We start from the raw sequence: 14,005 nt of genomic DNA, 5'->3' as shown, positions 1-14,005 counted from the left end.
CACCTCTTACATTTTTACTGAAGGAATTAATGGAGCGAATGCCAAAGTTTTCAAATATTTCTTAAAACGTTTTTATTTATCAATAAGATTAATTAAAATAAGCATAACTCAATCTCCCTGTCTGGCTGAATTCACACACTCACAGTTGGCACAATAGAAAAATAGCACAAAATTTTTGTTCACGTTCTCGGCGGCAGGTCCAGGCAAACGTCCAAAAAGTTCTCCAGCGTGTGGTACAAATGCGGTGACACGCCGTTCAAGCCATGTGCTTCGTCAGGATAGCTCTGCAGAAAAATTATTTCGATTTCTTTTTATTCTGACTACGTGGGACAAAAATACAATCTTACTTGTTGTTGGAACAAAATGTCCTTCAACTCCAGAGTCCTGGACAATATCATGGACTGCTGGTAGTGGACGTTGTCATCGGCTGTTCCGTGGATGAGCAAGTACCTGTTCTCGTTCCGGCCGAGATTGTCCACAATTCTGTTCAAATTGGCCAATTGATAGCCAAGCAAGTTGTCGTCTGTTGTTGGTAGTCTCATGTAACGCTCCGTGTAAATCGAATCTGTTAAAAAATTTGATATCATTAATTTTTTGCTTTTGAAAATGCAACATTTACCGTAATAAATCCAGTCGGTGACTGGGGCAACCGACATTCCGCATCTGAACACACCAGATGTGTCTTTGGCCAGGGCCATTCCTGTGCTGTAGCCACCGTAGCTCCAACCCCAAATTGCGGTTCGAGTTGAGTCGATGAATGGGAATTGGCTTTGCAAATACCTGATTTCAAAATTTCGTGATTGAGCGTTATGGATTTTTTTTTTTAAAAATCTTACTTGGTCACATTGATCTGGTCCTCGATCTCAACTGATCCGAGCCGTTTGTAACCGGAGAAAAGTATCTTGTTTCCTTTGAGTCCAGACCCGCGTCCATCGATTGCTGCATAAATTATGCTCCTGTTTGTCGTCAAGTAGGTGCCCCAGTCGCCAACGAATCGGTCCGAGACTTGCGATGAATCAGGCCCTCCATACCTGAACAGAGCGTTTAAACATGATTTATTTTTCCTAAAAAATGGCTCGCAAAAAACAAGCATTTTGAAAATTCGAATTTACATTTTACATCTGTTTTAAATTTAATTAAATATTTGTCAAAATTTTTTACATCCGGCTTTGATACAGTTTAATTCAATAAGGACACAAATATGTAGAAATGTTTTTAGCCGACTCGTTTTTTAAACAAGTTTTTCCCTTTTGGTCAGAAAAATATGAAGTAATTTAAACACACTTACACATTGACCAGCATGGGGTACTTGGTGTTGCCAGAAGTGTCCATGTCAGGGGGCAGCAGCATCTGGGCGTAGGCCTCCAAGCCTCCTGGGACGGGCACTCGGAGGCGCCTTTTCGTCGGCCCCGAGTGCTGGCCCATGAAGTCGGCCAGTTTCTTGTTGTCCTCCCACGTGGTCACCAGTTCCCCATTCTGTCAAAAGCGATTAGTTTCCAGCCTATTTTTTTTTTTTTACTATCTTTTTATTAAACCTTCTTGAAAATGAGGGTGCCGGGCACATCAGGGCCATTGCAGTTCAGGTTGTAGTACGACTTGTCCGAGCTGAACGAGGCGGACACGTAGGTGCAGGCCTGCCTGGTCTCGGTCACCTTGACCCCGCAGGAAACACACGTAGGAGGCTCTGGCAGGGCCAAGTTGTCGGTCACAGTATACAAACCCAGTTGGGCAGGGTCGGTGGGATTTGTTGCTTGGAAAAATCTGCAATTTAGTAATAAAAATAAAGAATCAAAAGCTTGAGTTAAAATATTTTTGACCATAAACTTTATATTAATTACAAAAATATGTGGAAAATTTGAGCTCAGTTGAAAAAATGGTTACTTAAAAAAAAATAATAGATTAAATTTTTTACACTTTATTGTTGGCTTCATCCCAGGCAACGATGCTTGTGACGACAAACTCTCCTTGCGTAAGGGCTATCGTGGCCTTGGTGCCCTTAATAGGGTCCCTCGTGACTAGGGTCAAGTGTCTGAAGTCTCCAGCTGTGCCTTGGTTGTGCGGGTGGATGACGAGGATGCGATTGCCGTCGCTCGAAACCGTCGGAGGAACAAACAAGTCGACCCAACCATCTGGCTGCGTGTGATCCATGATCTTTTAAAAAGATTTTTTTTTAATTTTTTAAATGCGGACACGTATTGAGATTTACAGTCAGGGGAGATCCGTTTGCAAATTCGTGTGCGGTGATCATGAATCTGTTTTGAATTCTATTCATCCACACGGCCACCAACTCGTTCACTTTGGACCAGGTAACAGTTGCAAGCACTGGCTCACTAATTAAATCAACATTAAATTTATTATAATTAAAAAAACATACTCAAATTTGATGTATATTTTTTTTTTAAAAATTAAAAATCAATTGCAAAAATATTTAAATTTAATTTTTTGCAGCATTTTATTTCATCAAGTTTTCAAAGTTTTAATTTTTAATATTAGCTCTAATTTATTTAAATTTTCTGCTTTCGAAAATTTTGCTATTTTACAAAATAAATAATTTTTTGGATTTTAAATTAAGTATTCGTAGCTCACCTTCCAACTTCTGGTGGAGGTGCCATGACCACTGGAGTTGTGTTTCCTTCCACTGTGAGGTCAACTGCGTTTAGGGACACGGTCGGATTGGGAGAGCCAGGCTGAAGTTTATTAATTATTATTTCATTTTTTTTTTATAATTAACTTAACAATATGAATAATAGATAAATTACCTTGGGATAATGGATGTTCACGTTGATGGAGTACTGAAATTCGAGGTTGTCCGGCTGTCCGAAGTATGGGAACGTCATCACCTTGACATTAGTGTCGTCAAAGGTCATGTACGCCAATTTGTTGCCATCTGGCGAGAACCACATTGCGTCGTTGCTGCCGAGCACTTCCTCTGTTTATTCATTAAATTTTAATAACATAATAAATTATCTGCATTTATACCTTCGTAAACCCAGTCAGGCACTCCGTTGTAAACTATGTTGGGCAATCCAGTGCTCGTCAGTTGAATCATTTCAGTGTTTGCTGCCGTTTTCATGTAGTAGATGTTGTTGGTCCTGACGAGGGCCAACGCATTTCCCACCGTCGACCATTTGACTAACTGAAGTCGTTTCGAGCCATCGGGGGCGATTAAATCGGTGGACACTCTGAAAGATTTTAGTGGTAAAATTGAAAATTTGAGCAAAAAGGCAACAGAAGGAAATTAATAATTACTTTGTGCTCAAGTTGATCACAGTGTAATTGGCGTAAAATGAGTGACGGAAAAGCTGAAATTTAGAGAAAAATTTTGTTTTAAGCGCTTTCAAGTTTATGAGAATATTAAATAAGAAATTTTAGCCAATTTAATTAAGTAAAATGAATACAGAAGTTTTAAATAATTTTAATGATTTTAAGTTTAAATTATTTAACAATAAAATTTATAAAAAAAGAATATAATAATTATTAATTTAAATTTTTGGCCCCTTTTACTGTTTAAAAATATTTCTAATTATCAAATTACATAAAAATTTCTTGATTGATAATAATAAAATGCACGTTATCAAACTCTAATAAAATTTACAAAAAAGAGCTTCTCAATATACCTTCTGGTAATCGTATGCGATCAAAAGGAACTGCTGGTCGGCAGACAACTGCTGCAGGAAACTGATACTGAGCTTCGGCTCATCTTGGGGTGTGAGAAGCGTCTCGGTTGTGTTCGTCAACAGGTCATGCAGCAGCAGTTCGCCCTCCGCGTTGCTGAACATGAGCCGCGTGTCTGCAGGCGAGGGAAGAAAAACACGTTAGGTGCAAAAAAGCAAAAAACGCAATCATCTCATCCTCAGCCGCGGGCGCGGAAGGAATAAAATTTGATCTTTTTTTTCTGCTCACCCGACACCCAGGTTGCGTTGAAGCGCACCGCCGAGAAGCGCCCGCTCAGATAATCATCGAGGGTGAATGCCGGCCGCGGGTCTTTGCTTTCCTCGGAGTTGCCGCCGCCGTCGATACCGCCGAGGGTCACAATGAGAACGACTACGATGATGATGACGCCGGCCGTCAACCCTCCGGTCAAAAGCAGCGCCTTCCGCGAACATCCCACCGGTCGCTTGTCGTCGAGCAAGTCCTGAAATTGACAAGGAAAAAAATCATGTCTAATTAAATCAGGGAAATAAAGAAAATTATTCAATAAAAATTTTGCGCAAAAATTTCCACAATTGGCAACACGCACAAGTTACAATAACTGCAGTTAAGTGTTTTATCGTAATTTATATAAAATCATTTTTCTTGTTAAGAAGTTGTGAGATTCTCACTATTTTATTTGGTCATGATAAATAAGTTAGATTCAATTATACGTAGGATTAAAAATTAAAATTGATTCCAATAATTATTTGACTAATTTATTAATGTTACTTTACAAAAGATTTATTATGCTGGTGATTATTTAATTGGAATAAAAGCAACCGTAAAACTCTGAAGGAGAATAATTTATATATTCCTTGCAGTTCAGAGCTTGCTCTATATTATTTTTTTTTTTTTTTATCTTAATGTTAGGTGGAAAATATCAAAAATTTATAATTATCTTTTGAAACTATCATTAAAGTAATCTTCAAAAACTGCGATCAATTAAGGGTCCACGGCGGAGGAAGGCTTAATCATTAGTCAAAGTGTGATTAAAGAATTGCAATATCTTTAATGATTGATCCTTTAATTTGCTTAAATTTTACTCTCTACCAGACAAGGGCCAATTTTGATAAAATACTGGTGCTTGCAGGTGAAAAAAGGTACGAGGCTAATCAGCTCTCACTCAGATAATTATATGCAAACAAACGTGCTGCGATAGATAAAACTCTCATTGTTCTGCCCGCCGAGAGCGAATATCACTCTCGCGGTGGGATTTTTATTTTAATTCCATATCAAATGTGACAAGCCCGATGAAAATTCTCTCGGCGCGCGATACGACGTGGGATTTTTGTAAATTAAAAACACGTGTACTCTGCACCTGACAACATGTTTTGAATATTTTTCTCGAGACGCGAGGAAAAATAATATTTTTGTTCACTCTCGTGCATTCCTCGCACGAAACGAGCGCGAGCAAAAATCCTGTCGGTGATTTTTCTCGGGGTTAAGGACTCTAATCCGAAGACCCCCAGGACATGAAATTTGATACGTGCAGCTCTCGTGTGCACCCAACACACACGAACAGCCAGCAGGATATTGGCTTCGTCGTCGCGCACAGGAATCATGCTTAATTACTTGTGCCAAAAGTGTGGGAATTTACGCCGATAACCTCTACGATGACGAAAAAGTGAACTCTGGCTATGGAAAGCTCTTTTTTATTTTAAATTACGAATTAATCACTTAATTATTTGAAAGTAATTTGTGTAAAAATGAAAACGAGCCTTCTTGAAATGGCAAAATGCAAGTTAAATTTTATTTTTAGAGTTAAATTGTCCAAAATCCAAAACACACATGAACAATTTGAAAATGAATTGCTATAAATTTTAAAGTGCGGGAAGGAGGATGGAGACGATTTTTAAATAATATCAAAAGAAAACACAACTTCAGAATTTTTATTCGACTGCTGACGTCAGAGCAGAGGTGTTAGAAAATTAAAACTCTTGATCTTGAAATTAGACCCTTGCACTTGTTATGATCAAATTGATAGAACTCCACGAGACTAAAAAATTTACCGTAGAGATTAACCAAGTGATTAATTTTTCAAGAAGATAAGGTGGTATGGTAAATTATTAAGCACATTTTGAAGGACTTTCCACAACACAAAAATAAATGTAATTATGCTTATAAAAATTTCAATCAATATATTTTTAACTATAATGCATTTTTTTAAATTAGTAATACTGAAAAAAATTAGAAGTAATTTTAGTTACTTAATCCCTTTCTTCAAAATAATTCTTTTTGTCCGAACCTCACATCAAGGGAAAATACATTCCAATTAATATGCTAAACATTTCAATGGAACAATCTTAGAATTATATAATATTTTTATTCTTGACAGAATAAACGAAATTAATTAATTGAGAATATTGAGATAAACATAGTAAAGAAGCAAAAGAATATTTGTATGCTTTAAAAAATAAAAAATAAATTATTTTAACAATAAAAATGCGTATAATTATATTATATAAAAAAAAATTATGCTAAGGAAAAATTTAAGTTTTTAGTTTAATGTATACTTTGAATAATAAAAAAAAAAATTATAATTATTAATACTATTAAATAAATCCAAAAAGCTAAAATTGTCTCTTGTTGTCTTTGCTTTACGATAACAACAAAAAGCATAAAATAAAAATTATTTTTAGCGCATACAGAAGCCTTCAGAAGCAGGAAAGTGTAAAAACCTCTTATTTTACTTGTTTATCAGTGTTGTATGAGTGTCGGTGCGCAGGATCTTTTACCTCGTGGCTGGCAGTGCCCATTTCCAGGCTGACCCTGGGCGTGTGCTGGGCCGAGCCGGCGTCGGACGCCCTCGCGCTCATGTTGCTCTGGTGAGGCGACGTGCAAGACTGGCTGCCGCGATATCAGCGAGTGTCGCAGGTGGGGTGCGCACCTCCACTTGCCGTTTCTTCTTCTTCAAAATAATATACACCTGCAGCAGCAAGTGCTCGAAAAAGTCGCTGCTGGCGAATTCAAAGCGCGCCTCTGCACTAGTAACCTACATTTATAGGCACCGCGCGCGTCGCTTCCTGCTTTCCGCCTGCCAAATGCAACACGCCGATTTTGTGTCAAACCGTCCGCGCTTTGTGCACTTTTCTGACAAAAAAAAAGAGAAAAAATATATGAAAAATCACGTGGCGCCGACGAGCAATTTAATATCCCGTTTTCTCAAGTGGAAAAACTCCACGAACCGGAATTTAGAATTGCTCTGGAAATCAAACTTCTAAATTTTATTCATTCAAGGCCGGTATAATTCAAAATCGGAGCAGCCGCTTTCGCGTGAAACGGGAAATTTGTGATATAAGGGCGTAAGTTTTCTTCTCTCTAATGCGGCACACAAATTTAAATAAAATATTGCACATTTTTATCAATTTTATTAGAATTTCTAATTTTGGCGGAAAACGCTGTTGTTTCATTATTTAAATATTACCAAAATTTATATCTGGGTTTCAGTTGCAAAAATTTGAATTCATTTAATAATGGGAGCAAATTGAAAATCTTCCAGCAATCTGGGGCGAGAGAGTTAATGGCCTGACAATGAGATTGCAAATTTTAGATGGCCAGTGTGTCATCTGAATGGATTTCATATTTTCTTAGGCAACACAGCACTCTTATAAAAAGCGATCCTTTTAATAATAAACAAAACTAGCAAAAAACCTGCAAGGAATGTTAATTTCAATCCATAAATAACTTAAGATGTAGACCAGAGTTTGTCATGCTTTGTGTAAACATTTGCCCATGTCTCATTGCGTCAGTAATATATATCAATGTTGCAATTCAAATATATAGCGTACGTGAAAGAGACGCAGATTGACTTAAAATATTTGATTTCTGGCCCAGATTGAAAGTAAATTTCATATCTTTGTTGTTATTTTGAAATCTATTCATCTATTGTTTTTTATTTGGGTTTTTTTCCGTGCTCAAAGTACAAAAATGCTTGTGCACTTCCATGTTTGTGTTTATTTAAGTGTTCTTGTTTATTGAGAGCGAACGAGATTACTTGCGCGGAGAGGGAAGCCTGCGTAAGCAAACATTTTTATAGTAATTGCCACTTGCGCGTGGATTTTTCACGGTTGTTTGCACTTGGTCTGATACAAAGTCTTTGAAACTGCTGCAGATAATAACGTTGATAGATATGTGACGTGCACTGAACCGTTTAAATGGATCCAGAAAATTAATTTTCATGCAAGAGTTAAAAATTCCAAAAATGATTTACGAATATTATAAAAGTGTAGAAACAGGGTTAATTAAAAGGGTTGATTTTTTTAATTACAGTAACAAACGACTCTACCTGTTTTGATCACGATCTGCATCTGCAACCCTATTTCATGAGCAAGAAAATCAGCAATATTGAAAAACTATTTTGTAACAAAAATATTGAAAATCTTAAAACAAACCAAATTCATGTGCAAAATTTCACGAGCAAACGCGCTGCTCGCTGACTTATACAAGATGTATTATTAAAAAAATGGTTGGTTAATTTTGCTGACTTTTTTGTGTATTTTTTTTTAATTCTTTTTCATGACCGTGACAAAAACTGGTATGTAGAACAGTTAAGTTTTTAAATAAAAAATTTCCCCGAGGACAAGCCCGTTTTCTTCACTTTCAAGATCGTCTGCTTGGGTACAAATGAGTGCAAATTTCTTCAATTAAATTAATATTACAATTCTTATTTTTTTTTACTGATTTCAACTTTGTATAGGGGACTAAAAACTGAAAACAAAACTATTCAATTACAAGCATTATTTTTTCGATACGTCTGCCAAAATATTTTGAAAACTTCAAAATATGTTCACTTGTGCCTATTTTTTTTTTATTAGAATATTTGTTTCTCATTAAATTAGAAACGCATTGGCAACTTTTGAAATCGCGTCATTCGAACATAATAATTATAATAATTTTGACCCAAAATTACAGAACGTTCGTCCTTTTGAGAAAGGCAAGTTCCTTATAATTTCCCTGTCATGAAAGAGTGACAAGAGTCGTGACTTTGATTACAGAATGACGAATGAGGTAAAATTTCTCGTTCGCTATCACTTCAGCATCCGCGCTCTTCGCGGAGATGACTGCGCGCTCTGACATATAAAAACAAGAACATAAAATTGAAAGCTTTTGTGCAGAGCAAGCAAGAAGGTAGTTGACCTTTGGTAAAAATAGTGAGAAGACCGGTCAATACGTAGAATTGAACGTGCATCCGAGCGTTCCAGTCAAGATACATGTATGTATCAAAAAATTTAATGTAATTATAAAAAAAAAATCTCTCTGGCGGTGAACTCGAGTGACCTCACGTCAGCAATCAAACCTTTACGTGATTCTGGCAGAACCGGTTGGCTGGACCAGAGTCGGTGCCAATTTCCATCAAAAGCACAGGATATAAAGAGAATGTCCCCTTTTTACGGGATATTTTCTGTACTGCTCTCGTCGACAACATCCCTTAATCGATGCCGGTGGCAAAGGGGAGCTTATTGTGTGAGTAAATGCGTTTTGTGTCTCGCCGGCCGCCGCGTGACGTTATTTTTAGCACGAGACGCGGAATAAACGAATGTAAATATAAACGAGCCAATTATTTGTGTCACTTGATCCGTTGTCTGACAAAAGCTCTCCTGCGGAAAGCGTCAAACAAGCAGGCACATCGGAAGCCTCCATACCAGCAGCAGAGAGCCAATAAAACTTGATATATATGGACATGAGACATGAGACGAGGCGGCCGGTTATATAGCTTAGCCGGCAGCATCACATAAATAGACGATAAATAGACAAATTGAGCAGAAATTGGACGATTAAATAATGAAAAAACAGCATTGTTGTGAAATAATTACAATACAGATAAAAACCGCAATATTTTTTATAGAGATCAGAAAATATGCTACCCAGTTTTTGAAATTTTAACTTTCTTGAATGCCGGTTAGGTTTAGAGAAATCCGGAGAAATCACTAAGTAATTGCAAGATTTTTTTAAATAATAATTTGTAATAATTATTAATTAAAATTTTAATGAAAACGTTTAAAAGGTAAAAATTCAGTGATTTTTATTCTTTAAATTGATATAAAACACAATAATTAATATTAAAATTTTTATCATAACTTTATAAAACTCAAATTTACGTTTTTGTTTGCGAATTATTGATAAATTTATCCATTTTTGATCGATTATTTTCTAGTTTATCAGATAAAATAATAAATTTTAATTCAAAAAGTCTCTCGTTATGAGACTGACAAGGAAAATGCAATTTATTAACAATTTGGTATTGCAAATAAATGGTACAAATAATTTAAATAAGACTTACAAAGTTTAGGCAACAAAAACAAAAATGACTTAAAATTACAATCGCCCTTATTTAATATTGAGATTAAAATATTCAGATAACATCCTCTTCGGAATAAGAACTTAAATAATGCATGTTTACTTCAGTTTACTTTTTAAATTTTCTGAGCTTAAAAAATCTCAATCCACGCGCGGATGGCAGGCATTTAAATGTCGGTGGACCAGAAAAATACCAGATTATATTTTTTTTGAGGAATATTTACACAGTGGCGGCCGCGGCGAGGTGCGATTTGACGCGCGGACTGTCAAAAAGAGAATCTCGTGTCGGTCGGCTCGGGCGAATGAACCAAAAGCGGCTCCACTACTAATTCGGATGACGGCGCGAGGGGCCTGCTGAACTCACTCGCGGGCCGTAAAACCAAAACACGTACGAAAATGTTTGACACAGACACACTCACAGAATCACACAGACACAGCATCCATCCAACGTCGCCAGGCCGACTGATCGCATCGGTCGGGAGGCGAGAGAGAGGCGCACAGCGCACCGCCGGCTCAAAAGCCTTTGCCCCTCTCCGAACGGGTTTTTGCATATTAAATATATATTCTTCCACATCATTCTTTCTCTTCCATGCGTTCTGTTCCTTTATCCTTTCCGTCCAAACAAAAGACGGGTGCTTGAGCTTAATTTGTCGTTATTTTATTAGAAATTTTCACTCGTAATAAACGCAATTTCACGAAATCTTACATGTTTTATTCTATTCTCCACAGGCTATGTTCTTGCGAAAATACGAAGGGCTTCTTTGAAAGAAAAGTGAATTTTTATTGATTTGCATATTAAACCCCTGCGAGTTGAGTCAAAATCAATTATCACGCGTAGGCATGACGTAGGACATTGAATCCTTCAAAGTGCAGTTTATAGTATGCTTTTGGGTGGTTTTTAAATGCCAATTCTCCTCTATATATTTTATTTCTATTGCAAATGCGGGTTTATTATGTCCGAGTACTTTTTTAATGTAATATTATCATGCCATAAATCAATACAAAAATTGCAGTAATAATAATAAACATTTGTTTTGAAATTTATTTTAAAAAAAGGTTGATATTCTATTCACAATAACTATAATAATAAAAATATAATTCGAAAGTGATAATTAAAAATAAAAATAAAAACTAATATAAAACTATTTTGATACTCATACATTTAAAAATTTATGTGTTATTGTGTATTATCAACAATAATAAACAATTGCAATTAAATTCTATAGCTTCAAGAAGCAAATAATCAAATTTCAGTGACAAATTTTATTTTAGTTCAATTAATTTTCTAAAATCCATCTTTACTTTTTTTATTCACGTGCTTTGCTATGTACATTTTGTTACATAAATATTTTTTTTCTAATTTAGAGAGAGATCCGCGTGTATAGCTATTAGGGCGCGTCGCTTGATGGATTGGCCGTGTTGTTCAAAGGAGGCCACACTACACTCGACTCGGCCCCTGTCACTGAATTTAACTTTGATACACACAAAGTGTTATTGTGTCGAGAATCAGAGCCGCGGCGCGTCGCGAGAGGATTGATCAAGTGCTACACACACGCTGTGTATTTTTTATTTTTTAATTTTTATTTTCCCTCTCACCGCGCGAGCCGATTGAAGAGTGCTTGGCTTAACTGTACTTTTACCAACGTTGAGCTCCTCCGGCTGGACTCCTGCCACAAGTGCCACAACATCTTAAAAATTAACACAATACCGCAATCAGCATGCAATGCACACCGGATTCACCGGAACTGATGGGGCAAAGACCTGCCATTGACATAAAGGACAAATTTGGTGATTTGCATGCAAGTTCATGACTTACAAAAGTTGTGATAAGTGAGGAGATAATTACTTCGAATTAATTAAAAATAAATTATGCTATTTTTTTTTTGCTTTCATTTCTATTTTAGTTTTATTAACATTACAATGCGTGATAAATGAATTGGAATATCAAATGCTAGACACAATCACACGCAACTGTTTTCAATAGATAATGAAAATTTACGATTAATGTGAATAATTTATACCAATACCAATAATAAAATAATTTTTGCTGCATCAAGTTTGTAACATGGATGAAGCAACAGCAATATATTTTAGTGCAGCATCTACATATATTCTGAAAAATAATGTTATAATTAATTTAAATTGAATACATTTCTTATTATATTATTATATTATGATTAATGTCGCCTCTTAAGTCAATAAAATGTCAATTATTGAAATAAATCTTGACTAAAATAACACTAAAAATGCATTTTTTTAATTAATTGTAATATATAATTTAACTTTAACACGTTGAATATTAAATAAATTCATTTAATAAAACTTTTTAACTTCTTTGAGCTGGTTCTCCTTGAAAAAAAAATTATTAAATGCCTTAGTGGCAATGGATGAAGATCAGTGAAGAGAAAATATTTTTATCCATTGCGTGCATTAAAAACAGCGCATTAATCAGCAAGCGGTCGTTTCTTCAACGGCTTTCGCGAATTAATCCAAGTGGAAAAACATCAAATCACGTGAAATCCTCTATACATCGCAGCATGTTAGAAAGTCGCGGCGGGCACTTTAGCATTTATAGGTAAATTTAACGCAGTGTACAGGGAAGACGTGGAGTGAGGTTCAATTCTGTGCCAGCAGGAAAATGTCACGTTGTTAAGGCCACTGCACTTTTTTGTCAAACAGCAAAACAACTTTTATGCGTCAGTGAACAACAACTTATAATCAACTTTTAGAATTAAAATACAATTTAATTGAACTAGCCAAACCCCAGTGTTTAATAAATTTCGGACTTGCTTCAAGAAAATAAATGAAATTGAAATATTAATAATTTTCAAGCAAATCATAAAATTATTGACGCTTAGTGCTAACTTTATATTTCTCACTATCACGAGCGTGCATAATCTTGCCATAAAAGGCTTTATCATAATGTCAACGCATTTTTTTTTCATTTGCAGTTTTCCGCTCTTTGTCAAGTGATAAAACAAAAGTTTTACGAAATTTTAAACTTCAAACACAGCAAAATTGCACCTAATTTTAAGCAATTTTAAGAAACACCAGCACCCTTTCAATGTGCTGCACGTTTTATGAGGGTTATTAAATTTAAGCATTCTTGTAATTAAGGTATTATTAAAAATTGTGTTTAAAAATTTTAAAAAATGAGAGCATTTGATTTCATTGTCAGAGCGATCCAATTACACGTGACACGATAGAATATAAATAATTATCAATTCATTCTTTCACGTGGCGTCTACACGCACATTCATGAATGCGTTTACTGCATGCCGGTGATAATTAAAAAGTCACCTTCATCACGGTGAAAACCTTGGAGGCATGAAAGTAGGTTCTTGCACTTACAATTAGAGTTCACTTGCTTGAAAAGGAAATAAAACTGAACACCTGTATGCAAAAGCATTTTGAGAAGGATCTGCTTCATTGGAATCTTGGATATTTTATAATATCAGGCAGGAAAGTGTTCATTTCTGGCTTTTGAAATTTTATAATGAGAGCCTACAGTTTGTTAAACCAAAAGTTGCATGGAAATTATAAGTTTTTATGCCTCATTTATTTATTTGAGGAAGAACACAAATAATTGAATCTTATTTATAAAACACAATAAAACAGAAAATTAATGAGATAATTAAATCTATAGGTTTATAGAAAAATTAAATTGAAATTTATTTTTACCTCTAAATTTAAACCATCTTCTTCTTCGAGGAACGCTGGCTTGCGTTTGCCGTTTTGTCCATTGATTGATCCCAACGGCTGGTAGGATGTGTGTGGAAAATTCCGAATCATTTTTGTTCCCTCTCGATCACAGCATGCTTTATCACAACCACGTAACGTCAAATCTTATATGCTAATGCGTAGGAATGTTAATTTTGTTTTAAAGCAACAAACATTTTTTTAAATTAAAAGGTTAAAAGGTAAAGCACAAAACGGAGAAGGGAAACGCCGCACTTTAGAAATCCAGCAGCGCCGTGGCCACACAACTGACTGACTTTTGTGCTCGTCCATGAGA

At 35.7% G+C, this 14,005-nt stretch overlaps 1 protein-coding gene across 4 annotated transcripts; it reads right to left on the bottom strand.

The window, feature by feature from the left end:
* Positions 1 to 53: 53 nt before the first annotated feature.
* LOC132195204 (venom dipeptidyl peptidase 4) lies at positions 54 to 13,956 on the bottom strand. 4 transcript variants are annotated; one of them, XM_059617035.1, is made up of 16 exons: positions 10,215 to 10,458; positions 6,384 to 6,783; positions 3,904 to 4,135; positions 3,618 to 3,790; positions 3,250 to 3,302; positions 2,980 to 3,182; positions 2,760 to 2,929; positions 2,587 to 2,687; positions 2,207 to 2,330; positions 1,913 to 2,151; positions 1,536 to 1,761; positions 1,289 to 1,476; positions 837 to 1,031; positions 620 to 780; positions 348 to 565; positions 54 to 284 (listed from the first exon to the last, which is right to left on the bottom strand). In XM_059617035.1, exons 2-16 carry the CDS (start codon positions 6,507 to 6,509, stop codon positions 180 to 182), a joined length of 2,514 nt encoding a protein of 837 aa, XP_059473018.1. In that variant the 5' UTR covers positions 6,510 to 6,783; positions 10,215 to 10,458; the 3' UTR covers positions 54 to 179. The 4 variants fall into 4 exon arrangements, with proteins under 4 accessions (XP_059473018.1, XP_059473019.1, XP_059473020.1 ...); XM_059617036.1 differs by having other exon boundaries at positions 10,410 to 10,428; XM_059617038.1 differs by having other exon boundaries at positions 55 to 284; positions 6,429 to 6,783.
* Positions 13,957 to 14,005: the final 49 nt, after the last annotated feature.

Source organism: Neocloeon triangulifer, unplaced genomic scaffold (assembly GCF_031216515.1).
Source record: "Neocloeon triangulifer isolate White Clay Creek 2 clone unplaced genomic scaffold, ASM3121651v1 ptg000009l, whole genome shotgun sequence".
Classification (NCBI taxonomy): Eukaryota; Metazoa; Arthropoda; class Insecta; order Ephemeroptera; family Baetidae; genus Neocloeon; species Neocloeon triangulifer.
Note: the sequence above shows the minus strand (reverse complement) of the source record. Positions and strands in the feature narration are given on the sequence as shown.

What these genes read in the sequence shown, in the direction of transcription:
- LOC132195204 (XM_059617035.1), bottom strand. Translation starts at nt 6,509, where the DNA reads ATGAGCGCGAGGGCGTCCGACGCCGGCTCGGCCCAGCACACGCCCAGG. An exon ending in CATACAACACTGATAAACAA is followed by an intron (nt 4,136 to 6,383) that starts GTAAAATAAGAG and finishes TGTCAATTTCAG; the next exon opens with GACTTGCTCGACGACAAGCG. An exon ending in CAACGCAACCTGGGTGTCGG is followed by an intron (nt 3,791 to 3,903) that starts GTGAGCAGAAAA and finishes CCTCGCCTGCAG; the next exon opens with ACACGCGGCTCATGTTCAGC.